This window comes from Lepisosteus platostomus, chromosome 5 (assembly GCF_059453375.1).
Source record: "Lepisosteus platostomus isolate fLepPlt1 chromosome 5, fLepPlt1.hap1, whole genome shotgun sequence".
Taxonomy (NCBI): domain Eukaryota; kingdom Metazoa; phylum Chordata; class Actinopteri; order Semionotiformes; family Lepisosteidae; genus Lepisosteus; species Lepisosteus platostomus.
The window spans coordinates 62,297,785-62,312,223 of NC_142615.1; the positions used below are offsets into that span (position 1 = coordinate 62,297,785).

General features: G+C 42.3%; 1 protein-coding gene across 1 annotated transcript; it reads left to right on the top strand.

Moving 5' to 3' along the window:
• Positions 1–11,971: 11,971 nt before the first annotated feature.
• LOC148670780 (zona pellucida sperm-binding protein 3-like) lies at positions 11,972–14,358 on the top strand. Its single transcript, XM_088633095.1, has 9 exons — positions 11,972–12,542; positions 12,644–12,759; positions 12,835–12,941; positions 13,019–13,193; positions 13,271–13,388; positions 13,587–13,687; positions 13,768–13,841; positions 14,009–14,191; positions 14,267–14,358. The coding sequence occupies exons 1-9, from the start codon at positions 11,985–11,987 to the stop codon at positions 14,272–14,274; spliced, it is 1,440 nt and encodes a 479-aa protein (XP_088489221.1). The 5' UTR covers positions 11,972–11,984; the 3' UTR covers positions 14,275–14,358.
• The last annotated feature ends 81 nt before the right edge of the window (positions 14,359–14,439 follow it).

The window sequence follows — 14,439 nt, forward strand, 5'->3', positions numbered from 1 at the left end:
GTATTTAGTGATAAAGAACAGTTCCACGTTCATCAGAACTCACGTGATTATTTTTTCCTGGAGCATCAACCATATGTGTTCATTTTTTCAACAACATCAACGGTAACGAGGATCTGAATCATTAAGAAATCATTGTAAAACCAACAGAAAGTACAAACTTCTATAACTACAGTCCTAGTTATATAACGATTGTAAGTATAAGGATAAACTACTGCAAGCCATTGGTCCACCTGAGCAAATAAGGTCATAATAATGTTGACACCCCAAAACATAGACACTATGTAACGTGCTGTTCCTGGATGGATAGCCCCCTGCACATCAAACAGTCTGATGTAGTAACTGTGAATTCGGGGTTAGTATAGTTATCTGACCATTGACAAAGTACAACTATTTTTTACGGCTCAAGTTAAGTAAGTGAAAGTGTTCAAAAACTTTTTATCCAAACCTTTTATCCAAAACTGAGGGGGGTGGAACTGTTCAGTTGAGGGGGCGATTTTGACATGCCAGTAATATTTTCACAAAACGTCCAAGAGTTACGAAAACACTTACTTTATGTATAAAGTACATTGTGTACACACTGTAAGTTCACAACGCGAGAAATACTGCTCAATATGGGATCCTGTCCAGGAATATCAGGGCTGTAAGGGGGTCAGATCTATAGATGTAGTAAACACATTAGTGGAGACAGTGTGTCTGTTCTCTGTATGAGAGCCGGACAGGAAGAATAATCTGTGGTCTGGGAAGAAGAGACCCTCGTTGGAAGAGCGACGCTTCTCACAGGAGAGAATGAAAAAAAAATCTTTTTCAGGGACGCTGATTTTTCTCCTTGGGGGAATTAAAAGCACTTACAGGGAGTGACCTTGTGGTGCAACGGTAGTGCATCTGATACCACATCAGAAGGTTGTGTGTTCAAATCATGTCGAGATTGGCTGATGTATGTTCAGGTTCAGCTGGTGCCGAACCCGGAAATTATACCATGCAGTTTGGTTTTATCTGTACACCACATAGATAATCTAAATGAAATAACAGAGCAGTACAGAACACGCATTCAGGAAATTACACAGCAAGTCACTTTGAACACGACAAGAGAAAGGGCACACTACACATCCGTGAAACATCACGTCCGACTTTAGAGACAGTTACATCACAGAATGGAAGTTTCAGGCCCCTTTTTCATTACAGGTTCAAACTAACCTGAAAGTTACAGAGTTTTAGGTCACTTTTGTATTAAAAAGTGTCTGAAGCCTGTAAATATAATTTGCCCTTTTTTAAATTGTGGATGAAATCCAATCCCATGTACCAAGACCTTACAGTATATTCATGTTAATTAAAATGACTAACGCTATTGGACATTAGCTGGTGCTTTTTGTAACGATTTGCTATTTCATGCTGGAAAGAAGGAAACCTGACCAACGTTTGCTTTCATGTGCGGTTCATTCACATAATGGACATCTATTTCTGAGTAGCCTGATTTAAAAACACACGAACCCGGTAGAAGTCGAACCTACAATCTCATGATGCAAAATCAGACGCGTTATCCATTAAACCACTGGCCAATCATGTAACTGAATTGCACCATGGTAAGTTCAGCGCTGCAACTAGTAATACACCATCCCATCTAAAATTTCTAAGTGAGAAACGTGTTTTCTACATTTTTATCAGTTTTAAAATATCATCTCTTTAATACAGACAAAGGGTTTGTGTGTCACTTTGAAATTCTGATTGATTTAGAATTCAAAGAAAAAGATGTTTTCTTGAACAACGCTGTGAAATTATGACATCTTTCACTCTACTTCTCTCTTGTAGTAAAGCAGACCTTGCAGTGTGAGCATTTACTCCAGTAAATTAGGTCATGTATCATGTTAAATCACTTCTTCAAAACAAAACATTTCCTGGTGCAGGTTTTCTCCATGAAAAAAAATACATTTTTCCCTTACATGATTTCTTGTTTTTTTTTTCCCATCAGAGTACAGAAAGAAGAAAAAAGGGAAAAGCAGTGTCACAAAAAAACTCCATCGCCCTTGGGAGATGTCAAGCTCATCGGATATGAAAAGTGCCCAATAAAAGCAATTTCTCTTCATTTATCTTAGCTTCAGGGCTGCTATTGTGTGTAGAGGAGGCAACTTGCTCAGCCAGCAGACTCAGCGCTTACTGAATACAGGTATGTTTTGAGTGTCATGCTGATCGTCTTATAAATGCAAAAGAAACTTTTAAAGCTGATAAAGTAATTTGCATGTGGCTACAACATCCCTGGAAGAGAGATTTTATCAGTTGCACATAATCGATATTTTTTACTTTTTGTTCAGCACTGGAAATCTATTTTTTTAAGTTTTCTTAAGAAGATCTCATGAAGCATTGCCAGGACCTACCTTTAGCACTCAATAGCGATATTAATGGAGTAGAAATATAAGATAAATTGATGATCTGAGCTAAAATAGTCCTTACGCGCCTCCTGTAACAGTGTTCGTATTCATAGCAAGTAATATTCTTTTTCAACCCCAAACGTTGCTATTGCATTAAGCTTTGTGCGACCATTGGAGGTTTCGGTAGCTTCTGGAGAGCGCACTTTTCCAAACTGAAACCTATAAGAACATTATTCAAGGTACACCATGTCCCAGAATCGTTCATCGGGACTAGGATTAATATCAATGGAAAGTACTTCAAGATTTAACTGAAATATTAAAAGAGTAGGAAAGCATTTAAAATAGAAAAAATCAGTTCAGATGATATTTAATTTTTGAGAAATGGGCACATACTGTACATCAGCTCAGTGAGCAGTGCGAGGTGCTCTCCTGGAGATGATGATAAATTAGTTAAAATCATGTGATAGTTGAAAAAGCTTAATACTTAGTGAAACAGCCAGCACAAATGGTTGTGTTTGTGATTATGTCACTTCTCTACTATAGCAGCGTTGATAAAAGACCCTCTGAAAGCAATAAAGCACTGCACAACTGAATTCGTTGCTATTTGGAGAAATCCACAAACTCGTGTTTTTCATGTGCTTTAAAAGACAGCCATACTCACCGACAAAATAACGACACTGCAGCTGATTTTTTCCGAAGCACAGTTGACCTTTCTGAGCCAAATGATGAAGCTCACCCAGTGAATACTATAGCAGAAGGTGGAGGAAAGTGCAACTTTGTAACTACTGCAACCACAGGGACAACTGCAAGAAGCAGAATCAACTTCCCATCGAATGGTGTTGTTGTCTGAGGTACGCGATGTGAACGTGTGCAGAGAATCCCACAATCTCTTCAAAACTTGGACAAAGTATTTCTGATGGAGTGCTGTGCGCAAAGATTGAATAAGCTTTGCTCCTGCCGATGATTCTGCGTGAAAAAGCACAGCATTCAAGTTTCACAGAAAAATGCACCATGCCTACAAAACCAATTTAAAAAACAATTGCGGCACACTACGATTCACACTGACTCAAAAGTGATCACGGCAGATGTTGTTCCCTGCATAATGCTGAAGGGACCAAAGAGCATTGCTGTTGGGAACACAAAATGAGGCTTTTTTATGCCTTGATGTTAAGCTGACAAAGACTATCTTGAAACACCTAGTTCAGTCTCTCGACAGACTGTCAAGCAAAGCTTTTACCCATTGAACTCGCAATAGAAGGAAGGTCTTAACCCACCAACACTTAGCAGCGGCAAGATTCAAACCTAACCCAGCGAAGAAAATGGAGCACAAACCCAGCACTTAGACCACCCAGCCACACTCCCAACACCTTACTCTTTTGGAGAACGTCGGGTGGGTTCAGCTCTTGTTGTGCGATGCTTGGAAATGACTGCACCTTCGTTTTCCGAGATGTTTCCTATCACTTCTTTGTCAGCTCTGAATATAGTGCTTCTTTGGAGCAGGCTTCAGACCTTTTATTTTATTTATAAAGGAGGGCGCATTCAGAAACGTGTAATTCCTGTTTTAGAAATACTTTGGGCGGTGTGTTTTATATAACGCACAAACAGTATTCTGATTGTATACTGTAGACCTGTGTAGCAATCATACTGGACGTGACTGGGATTCTGAAATGTTTCTTGAAAAGGTATTCAGGGCTGCTTGAATCTATAATAAAAAAGTGACCCGAAACTTCCTACCTTCCAATCACTGATGTAGCTCTCCCTAAACCTGTATGTGATGTTTTGCAGATGTGCAATGTGCCTTTACTCCTGTATTAAAACTGACCTCTGTTGTTGGGCGGAGTTGAAGGAGAACTAACTGCACAGAAAAAGTATGTAACAATAAAATGTTTCTACACTTCAAAATGTCCCTTTAAATCCCTGCTCACACACGTCGGTGTGGGGAGCGGGCAGGTAGAGAGCTTTTACAGATGCTCATGATGTTTCTCATGGGGTGTTACCTGCAGTAGCATCTCTCTCCACGCCTTTGGAAAGAAAAGAGTGGCTCCAGTGCAAGGTATGGTCAGAACAGCTGGTCTGATTGTCTTAGAAAACAAGAAATTAAAATCAACAGGGAAATTGAACAATACAGAAATCAGTGCAGTATACAAAAGGAAGCAATCAAACAAAATGCTCAGCAAAAATCGTAGTTGAGTAAATTGGTGGAAAAAAAATATTTGTAAGCAAAGGAGAGCCCGCGCTGCGCGTGAAACACATCAATTGTTCAGCATTTCTGAAACATTTCATTGAATTGACAAAGAAGAGCCTTTAATGAACTATTCTTTACCCCTCTGTTCCTACTGTATTTAATACCACCATCTATTGTCTCCTCTAACTGTGTATTCTCATCCTGCTTATCTGTTGTATTTTTTTAACTTTATTGGTTTCATTCTGTAAAGCGCTTTGGAAAGCCACCTTTAAAGGCACTATATAATGTAAAGATTATTATTATTATGATTAATAATAATGAACAGTGCATTTAACACTGAGCACATGCGGTCCTTCTTTGCAAAGGATTGCAAAGGTTGGGAATTAGCCTTTCACTCGTGTTGTTGAAGATCGTATCCTGGCTTTGTTGCAGGAAATGTCTGGATGCCATCACCGGATCAAGGAGAGGATCAGGGTTTTGGGAAGTCTTTTTGATGCCTGACACTGTGTGTTGTAACGGGTGTCATTCTGGACCTAAACAACAGAGAACACTGTTGAAATCGCTGAACTGCCTAGCGGACACTTTGTCGCCTTCTTCTGACCTGTATTTAATGCGATTCTCTGAAAACGTGGCACGTTATATCTGCTACCTTTATGGAGGGCACACTCATAAGAATCATAGATTCGATCACAAGCATCTAAAAATGAGCATGAGAAAATGACATCACTCTATAAGGCTGAATGGCACAAATTCTCCTGTTACTTCTGCAGCAAATGTGTGTTTTTTGCTTCTTAACACTGAGATAGTTGGAGATATTTGGCAGCAGTGGGATTCCAACTCACACCCCCAAAGAGACTAGAGCTTTAATCCAGCTCTAAATTAAAAACTGGGTGACTTGTAAGGGCTGGTAGGAGAGGAAAGGTATAAATGCTTCTTTTTTGGACAAAGTCTTTATCTTTACTAAAAGAAGGAAAGAAATATTTGATTATTATTTTTTCACCAGTTGTTTTGATCAAATTATTGTAAAGCAGTGCCATATTAAGGTATAATATGTACATGAACGTCATGTCTGAGTCGATGATGGCAGCTGAGTATCACTGGAGGACAGTTCATCATGAGTGGGTAAGCCTGCATAATGAGGGAGAAGAGATCGGCCTCTCTGAAGCAGTGTCCAGTGACACTAACCTTCTGTCCTACTGTTCTCTACTTATGTAGAGGGTGAATGTTTATTTAGGTGAATGTTAGGTTTCATTCTTGTAAAATATTTCCGAGCACTTTTTTTGTTGCTGAAAATTAATCTTCTGCATTTGAATTAATTCCGATATTGTCACCTAATTCTATACATTGTTTCATCAGACTAGAACATTTAGAGGAGCTCAATTGCATTAATGAATTGCATAGTGATATTATTTCTTTCCGTTTAAATACTTCAGTCAAAAATGTAGAGAAGGTGCTCCTGTTTTCACCATTATAGGAACTGTGATGCACCAGTAATATTTACTCTCACAAAAGTATTGTAATTGTATTGTTCTGTTCTGTAACAATCTTGAGTGACACAAACCTTCTGTTTTACTGCACTACACTTCTCCAGAGGCCAGTTCAGCACACAAGGATCCTCAGTCAAACAAACACTGCAATCGCTTGATAAACGCCATTTCTCATCCTTTCTCTTAGTGTCGGTGCTACTATTGTATGCAAAGGAGGCGACTTGACAATGAAATCTTAAAGAGAGTCTTCATGAAGGTGTGCGTCGGCAAGTTGGGCAATTGACTGGGCTTGTGAAGAAACCAATCTCATTCAACAACCATACAAATTGCACAGCTTAAGGCACATGAAGCGAAATCTGTGAGCTGATTGACACAAAACAATGTCACTTCACATTATTTGCAAAGTTGTTTTGCTTGTCTGACCACCTCTTCCTACTTCACAGTGAGCACATATATTTCAGTTTCTTTCCCCCATGTGGAGATGTATCCACTGCCAAAACTGCTGTCTGATTATTTAAATTATCTGTAAAACTGTTACATGACTTCATCTAATTGTAAATTTATAAGACGGTCTATGAGACATTTGTTAGAGTAGCTGAATCCCAGGGCTGAGTCCCACTGCCCAGAGCTACAGACTGGTCAAATGGTCACTATTGTAGACACGACCATCGGACCATCGGCTACAAATAATCAATATACTGATCATAGTGTCACTACTGGTGTTTATTACATAAATACTATATATAAATAATAAGATAATTCCACACTCATATGTGTTATAAAACATTTATAAACATTTTGGGAGGCTGACATACAGTAAAGAAAGTAATACTGAAGGGCTGGAAGTCCTGGAAAGCGTTAATAGAACCTTCTTGCTTTCAACCTGGAACAGAGCCCACAACTGCCAGATCAGTGACCCCTGAGCCCAGTTCACAGAGAGGAGAACCAGGAGGTCTTTTATGTCTCTAAGAGGGCTGGGAGGAAGGATAAAAGGGGGAAATGTGACATGAGTCCAGGCTGTTCTGTCTGATATTGTTCATGTAGCAGCACTGATTGTCTGAATATCTTCTAGTTCTGGATTGTGAGGATAGAGAGCAGTACGGAGTTGAGCTTCTGTCTGAGTGTGAGTCTGAGCTGTGAATCTGACTGAGAAGAGAATAATGATTTTTTATTCTGCCTGAGAATTTTTCCTGAGAATTTTTCTTCTTTTCCAAGTGGTGTTACATCCCCTTCAGATACTCTACACAGACTGCCAGAGAGAAGAGGAGCGAGAGATGGACAGATAAGAGCACACACAGCAAGAGACACATACGTCTTGATTTACTTTGAAGCAAGTGTTCATTTCTTTTCTGGAACAATTTGTTTCTGAACTTCAAGAAATTCATACAACTTCTGAAAGATAAAATACAAATCTTGCTTCTCAGGACAGAAGAAATGCTGCAAAAAAAATGCCAGTGATTTGTGAAAAGCAATGGGAATGTGTCCCTGTGCAGCTGTTAAACAAAGGGCTGCTGGGTCAAACGCACTCAGGGACGCGCTTCAGATTGTGATGATGTAAACATAATCTCCGCTAAAAATTGAAGGGATTTCTTCGCAAACCCTCTTGAATGTTGCAGGAAATCTTCGTGTTTTACTCGTGTGCAACTACAACAAGTAAACAATTAAGTACCTAAGTCAATGTCCAAGAAACCATCCTCACGTGTGGAATTTTTCTTTAACTGGCTGTTGGGAGAATTCATTTATACACCCGTTGTATCCTTAGCAAAAATATTTTAAAATTAGAACACAGATTTGTTGGAGAACTTGACAATCCTTGACAATCATTATTAAATGAGCATTATACAAATGTGCGTTGATATTTTTAATATGTACCTTAATTGTAATGTATATAAATATAATTGCTTTGATATGGATGTTCATTTGAAGGAATTGAGGAAACTATGAAGGATCGCAGAACAACCAAAGATACATTTGGGCATCTGCTATTGGTAAAGATTAACGAATACAGTAAGTGTGAAGCTTGCACACACACGAGAGAAAAAAATCAGTTTAAATTCACTTCATTAGACTGACGGTGTGTATAGCAGAGGATGGTTTCGATCCATCGACCTCTGGGTTATGGGCACGCTTCCGCTGCGCCACTCTGCTGACAGCTGTCATAGTGTGATTCAACACAACTGCTCTATCTTTGCTTTCTAAAAGTGCGCCCGAGATGAAAAGTCTAAACGGTAAACGCAGACGTCACTTTGAGCACTTGGTCTTTTATAGTACAAATATCACACGCTGCACTACATGGGCGTGTCTTCAAGATCGTTGAGAACCAAACCTTCTGCTTTCCCAAGCAACTGATTTTTCCTCCTTAATTCACAAATCTTCAATGAGAATCAGTGAAACGAAAACCAAACACATGTGCACACTCGCGTCCTAGTGTGAAAGAAAAATGATGGAAGCATTTGAGAAATAAGAAGAGTAGTCTGAACAGCTCCAGTCTATCAACTGCTCTACAAAGTGATCGCTACTTCCACACCCAGTTTATAACACTGAAAATGATTCAGGAAGCACAGCAAAGTTCTAAAAGCAGTGGTTGAAAAGCGTCTAGATACATAAAATGACAATTTCTCAAAAGTAAAATCTTCAGCTTTTAAATATTGTCATCCACATATTTTCGTTTTTCTCTTTTTTACATAACACGCTTTCGAGAAATAGACTGGCTTGTAATGAAGGCTGCATTAGAAAATGTGTATCTAAATTAAAATCGGGTTTATGACTTCTGCGTTTTTCAGCTTTCTTAGCGCTTGGGTCTCGATTCAGATATTGCAATGAAAGCAACAGGGGAGTAAGTTTTCCTTTTCTAAATCAAAGGTGATCTGCTCACAAGGAAGTATAAAAACTTCAGCGTTTACTTTTTGAAGACCGCAAATTGTCGAAACACTATTGCTTCATAAGTTAATAAGTAACGTTTCTGAGCACGCATTGTATTACTAATGCTGTTATTAATAAAAAAAAAGCTGAAATTCACATAATGGAATTTGGACGGCTCAAAGTAGTCTATTCCTTGTACAACTAACTTGCCCGCTGAGTAGAGTTTTAAGCAACGGCAGCAGATATAGCAGTAATAGCAACAGCGTAGAGTGTCACAATACTTTATGAAAGAATTGCGGCTTCAGATCGTTTTGTTCTGTTGAAGCTACCTACAGGCTCCGAATTGTTGACATTGGCTGTGATCTTCTTTTTTCAGGTTTCATGAAATTCTTCACATATTTGAAATATTTCATTCGGGTTCGCCCAATACACGGTGCAAACCGTACCTGCAGCAGAATGCTGTGGCACATGAAGCCGTTTTGTTTGCCAGTTGTAAGGATTGAGGTGCGTACTACAAATCGAGCAAGCGAAAAGAAAATTAAACAGGAGTCTTTTATTGGATTGCTAATCCACTGTGCTCTGCTCGTCTAGGTTCAAATCCCATCCTTGTCATAGTTAAGGCCTGAGACGTGTGTGTTTTTTCTAAACGGTGTTTGCATTTGTTTCTTTTTTTACTCCTGTACTAGAGCAGTAATATTTCTAGCGGTGGAAGAACATGGTATCACATGCTGACAGCAGGAACACGTGGCCACAAGCTGCAGTACATTGGTTTTGGAACAGCAATAAATTTCCTGTGGAGACAGGTGCGCCGGTATTAAAACAGCGCTTTCGAGCGGAAAGAGTTACAAGAACTGACTTAAACTTACCAGTTATGTTCAATACCTAAAAACACAAAACCAACCTCTTCAGTGGTTGAATCTAAATACCAGAAGCCAATGCTGCCATCAAGGGAAAAAAAATCCTGAGTTATTTTGAGACTACATATCTGACTTTCAGTTTGAAGCGGTACAATGGATTCTAGGACACATTCGTTCTTGATTCAGGATATATATGAGTGTGGTAATGGTTAGAACTGTGTTTACATGAGGTACAAACGGTAACATTTTCATTGCGAGAAGAAAGTCAGTCCGTGCGCATTTCTCAGCATGCACATTGTCAGGAAAACTAAACCCACAGTGCCAGCAAACCTTTCGATAGCCTGTAGGTACTGCCATTGCAAATGTAACAGGTTGTTCATACACACAAATGACATCGTTGCTATCTCGTAATTAGGAGATAATTTGGTATTTATTAATTAAGATTTTTTTCCTGGGTGGCAACAATGCGCTTCCGCAATAAATCAGACTCTGCTTTCAAAATAGCTGCACCAGGCACTTGGACACAGATAAACACAGGGATTTAAAATTCAGGAATATGAATGGTCAATTGCTTACAGTTGGGTTTTTACGTTTTCTTATTTAGCGATTTGTGTATCAATCTTTTAACAATTCATTAAAATGCTAACAACATGTAAAATAAAAACAACAGCAACGTTAAATGAAGGGGAGACAGGTAGTTTTTTTTTTTTACAATCAGATTCCAATCTCCAATGCTGTGTGTGAGAGCTTAGGTAACTTTCCTTTTCTCACATTTTCTGACGACTATTCCAAAGGGGCACCCTGTCAACTCCTAATACTTTGTATGTTTGATTATTGTCGATTTATTTAGAAAAAGTTCAATATTGATCATAACTAAAGAAAATTAGGATCACGAATAAAAAAAGGGCTGAAGATGCGAGTCACTCTTGAATCAGAGCTGGGCGACACGGGCTTCTGTTCTAATATGATTGTACGAGAAGCAGGAGGAATCGCTTCTCTCCTATGGAGCATGAGCTGAATCAGGAGGGAGACATTTTGTATGCTTGTGCATATGTTAACGCATGACCTACATCGTAAAACTAAATTAAAAACTAACATTAAGTTGTCAAAGACATTCATTTATATACAAACAAGAGACAGACATAGCAATGGTTCTACATTAACTTGTCCTACACTGATCAGACTAATTGAAATGTATGAAAGCCCGTTTCTGCCAGGGAGTTAAAAAAACGCGCTATGGTATCGCAGAATTCCAACTAAGTAACTCAAAATTGCGACTTGGTAACTCAGAACTCCGACTTTATATCTAAAATGTTCTTTAGCTCAGCTAGCAAGGCCTGGATTCAAGCCAATACAGTGAGGCACGAAGTAGGGTGGGAGCGGCGAGGGCACAAGCCCTAGAACCCGAATCCGTTACAATAACAAAAGGACAGACAATGAAATAGGGGCTATTTCGAAGTCGCAAATGTGAGATATAAAGTCAAAATTCTGAGTTTTTAGGTCGCAATTCTGAGATTCTAAGTCACAATTCTGAGATACCATAGTGCGTTTTTTTTTACTCCCTGGCGGAAACGGGCTTCCATTGGTTCTCAGTGCTGCGAAGCAAAAGCAATCTCTGAGAAATCAGACAAATTATTATCAGAACATGTCAAAAGCTGATCAGTATTTCTTTACTGGGAAGCAAAGAAATGCTTGTATTACACATTTTAATATGACATGCAATTACACATGAAAAATAGTAAAATTATTATTGTAAAATTACGTGTTGATAGAACAGCCCCCTCGATAAAAGAAAGTGTGGACGGACGTGTCGCATGTTCCGTACTCTGTCTGACAGCGAGTTTAACACACTGTCCTTGGAAATTAGAAACGAATTGAACAATAAATTAATCTGAGCAAATTTTACACGTGTGGATGATTTCATTCTGTCGAAATTACGTGGAACTCCTCCGCTGGGGTCAGATACACACGGGAAAGTGTTCAGGCGGCTTCACGGAGTCCCGCCTCAGACTGGAAACAGGTTCTAATTAGACGCTGAGAACAATTCGGGTCTCTGTGTGTAATTGATTGTGTTGATTGAGCGGCAGTGCGACCATGTGTGTGGTAGCATAGTCCTGCTAGTATAAAAACCTAGTCACCGCGTTCACACTTTATGCTCTCTTGCTTCAACACAGTTTGGTGGTTTATGTGTCTTACTTCTGTAGCAGTTTAGCGAGACGTCAATTTGGCGATGCGCTCGTTTCTCTTTGTGCTGTGCCTGTGCGCAGGGGCCGGGCTCCCCGCACTGATCTCCGCCGGACCGGCTGGCTGGGACTCTCAGGAATTAGCGCTCCAGGCCGACCTCCCGGCTCCTGAAGACGCAGCCCAGTCGGAGGATTTGAACCTGGCAGATGCGCCCTCCGAAGACCTGTCTGCAAGCGAGAACGACTCACAGTCCTTGGCTCCCGACTTTCGCCGCCTTCCCGTGTCCAGAGACGCGTACTCGCCCTACTTCGACAAGGAGAAGATGAAGCCCGAAGCCGGCAGCCGCCCCTTACCCGCCTACATCAAGAGCGTCCTGTTTCCTCCCCAGCGAGGGCGGCAGCCGGCTCGCCCGGCCATCGGGGGCACCCGAGGAGTGGCTGTGTGGTGCGACTCCAGCAGGATGTACGTGAGGGTCAGTCGGCTCCTGTTCGGCTTCAGCTGTCGGCCATCGGAGGTGACCTTGGGCAACTGCAGCGTCAGCCGAACCACACGCAGTTACTTCTACTTCATCTACGGGCTTCACGAGTGCGGCACCGAGCGATCGGTAAGCGGGTCTTCATCTACAGACAGTGTATCGATGTGAGCTGTAGGGCCAGTGTCGGGGTTGCCTTTCCTGGGAATATCCCTTCCTCTGTGACCCTGCAGGTTGTCCAGGGCCGCCTGGTGTACTCCAACACTCTCCGCTATGCCCCGCCCTCCTCCAGTGCACCTGTGCATCGCTTCATTCCCTTCTCTGTGCCTGTCAAGTGCTCCTACAACAGGTAGGCAGGGCTCTGCTGCTGCTGAGAAGCCGCTGGGAAAGTGTCCAGAAGCCCCTCATCCCCTCTGTCCTGCAGGTTCCACTACTCCTACAAGGTTGGCTATGTCCCCACGTGGGCCAGGAGAAGGACCTTCTTCAAGGACCTGAAGAACAAGCACAGCTTTGTCCTGCTCACCACCAACTGTAAGCTCCTTGAGTGAGTGGCTCCACCTGCCTGCAGGGGGTGCTGTGTGCAGGTGTAATGCTGCCTCTCTCTCCAGCCCACTGGGTCCGGCTCTCTCCCAAGGATGAGTACTTCCTGGGTCAGCCCATGTACTTCCAGGCCACTGCCTACTTTGCCACAGCGGAGCAGAGGCTGTACATCCACTCGTGTTACGTAACGGAGAAACCAGACCAGCACTCCCAGCCCCGTTTCCCCGTGATCGACAACTTGGGGTACGGCCCCTTCTGGGAGGGGAGGTGGGCAGGAGCCCCGAGAGCCTGCAGGGGTTCATCCTTGTCCTTGTCCCCAGGTGCATGGTGGACAGCAAGGCAGATGGCTGCCTGTCCAGGTTTGTCCCCTCCAAGCAGAAGGATGTGCTCCGCTTCACAATTGATGCCTTCCTCTTCCAGAAGAAGCTGTCCAGGAAGGTACTGCTCTCAAAGGCTGCTCAGCCTTCTCGCTCTACTGATCCATTGTCTGCTTTTCCATCCATGATCTAGATGTGAACCAGACTGTGGCAGCTCTAGTGCCTAGAGCTGCCAGCTTGCCTTCACTGATGGCAGAAGGTCTTTCTCTGTCCCTCTATTGGCCTTGATCCCTTAATGCTGTGACCTTCCCTCTTGCAGCATGAAGTGACTGAGCTGTACATGCACTGTGTCATGGCTGTGGCTCCTGCTAAAGCAACACCAGGGACCAAATCCTGCACCTACAACAGGGAGGCTAAGAGGTACTTCTGCAAGGAGCCTGCTGAGGGTGCTCTGGGACATGCCAGGTTTAGGCCTCACCTGTCCTCCTCCTCTCCTCCAGGTGGGAGGAGCTGTATGGTGACCATGAGGTCTGTGCCTGCTGTGAGTCCAGGTGTGCTGGCAGCCGGAATGAAGGTGGGTCTGGTTCTCTATCCCTTGTGGATGCATCTCTGCCCAAGAGACAACCATGCTTGGACAACTGAGGAATGATCCCGTGCTGGACAAAGGGACTGTTTAGATGAGTAGACTGTGGGTCTCTGGGTATAGCAGATCCCTCACTCCTGGGTGCTGCTTGTCCACAGGTACCAGGAGCCTGGTGACCAGTAGTCGGGTGGCTGTGGCACCAGTAGAAGCTCCTCTGGATGTGGGAGCTGACTGGACTGAGGATGAGGAAGGAGACCCTCAGAGCTCCAGTGAAGATGCTGAGAGCACCAGTGAGGATGTGGAGGGAGCAGAGGACTTTGGAGATGTTGGCCAGTGGAGAGGTAGGGTCTGGCAGGAGGAGCTCCTGTAGGGGTGGTGTCCTGCAGTGTAGCTGGATTGTTCTCTTTCCTCCCCAGGTGCCTGAATGAAGGCTCCAGCCTGGCCCTTGTGACTTTCCTGCCTCCACTTGCCTTGTAATGGCAACATCTCAATAAAGCTGTGAAAGACCCTTCTGCCTGCCCTTGTTTCTTTATGGTTTATAGGTTTGAATGGGGTGGAGGAATTCAAGGGAAGTATTTGTGGGGGTTCC

What these genes read in the sequence shown, in the direction of transcription:
- LOC148670780 (XM_088633095.1), top strand. Translation starts at nt 11,985, where the DNA reads ATGCGCTCGTTTCTCTTTGTGCTGTGCCTGTGCGCAGGGGCCGGGCTC. An exon ending in AGTGCGGCACCGAGCGATCG is followed by an intron (nt 12,543 to 12,643) that starts GTAAGCGGGTCT and finishes GTGACCCTGCAG; the next exon opens with GTTGTCCAGGGCCGCCTGGT. An exon ending in TGTCCTGCTCACCACCAACT is followed by an intron (nt 12,942 to 13,018) that starts GTAAGCTCCTTG and finishes CTCTCTCTCCAG; the next exon opens with CCCACTGGGTCCGGCTCTCT.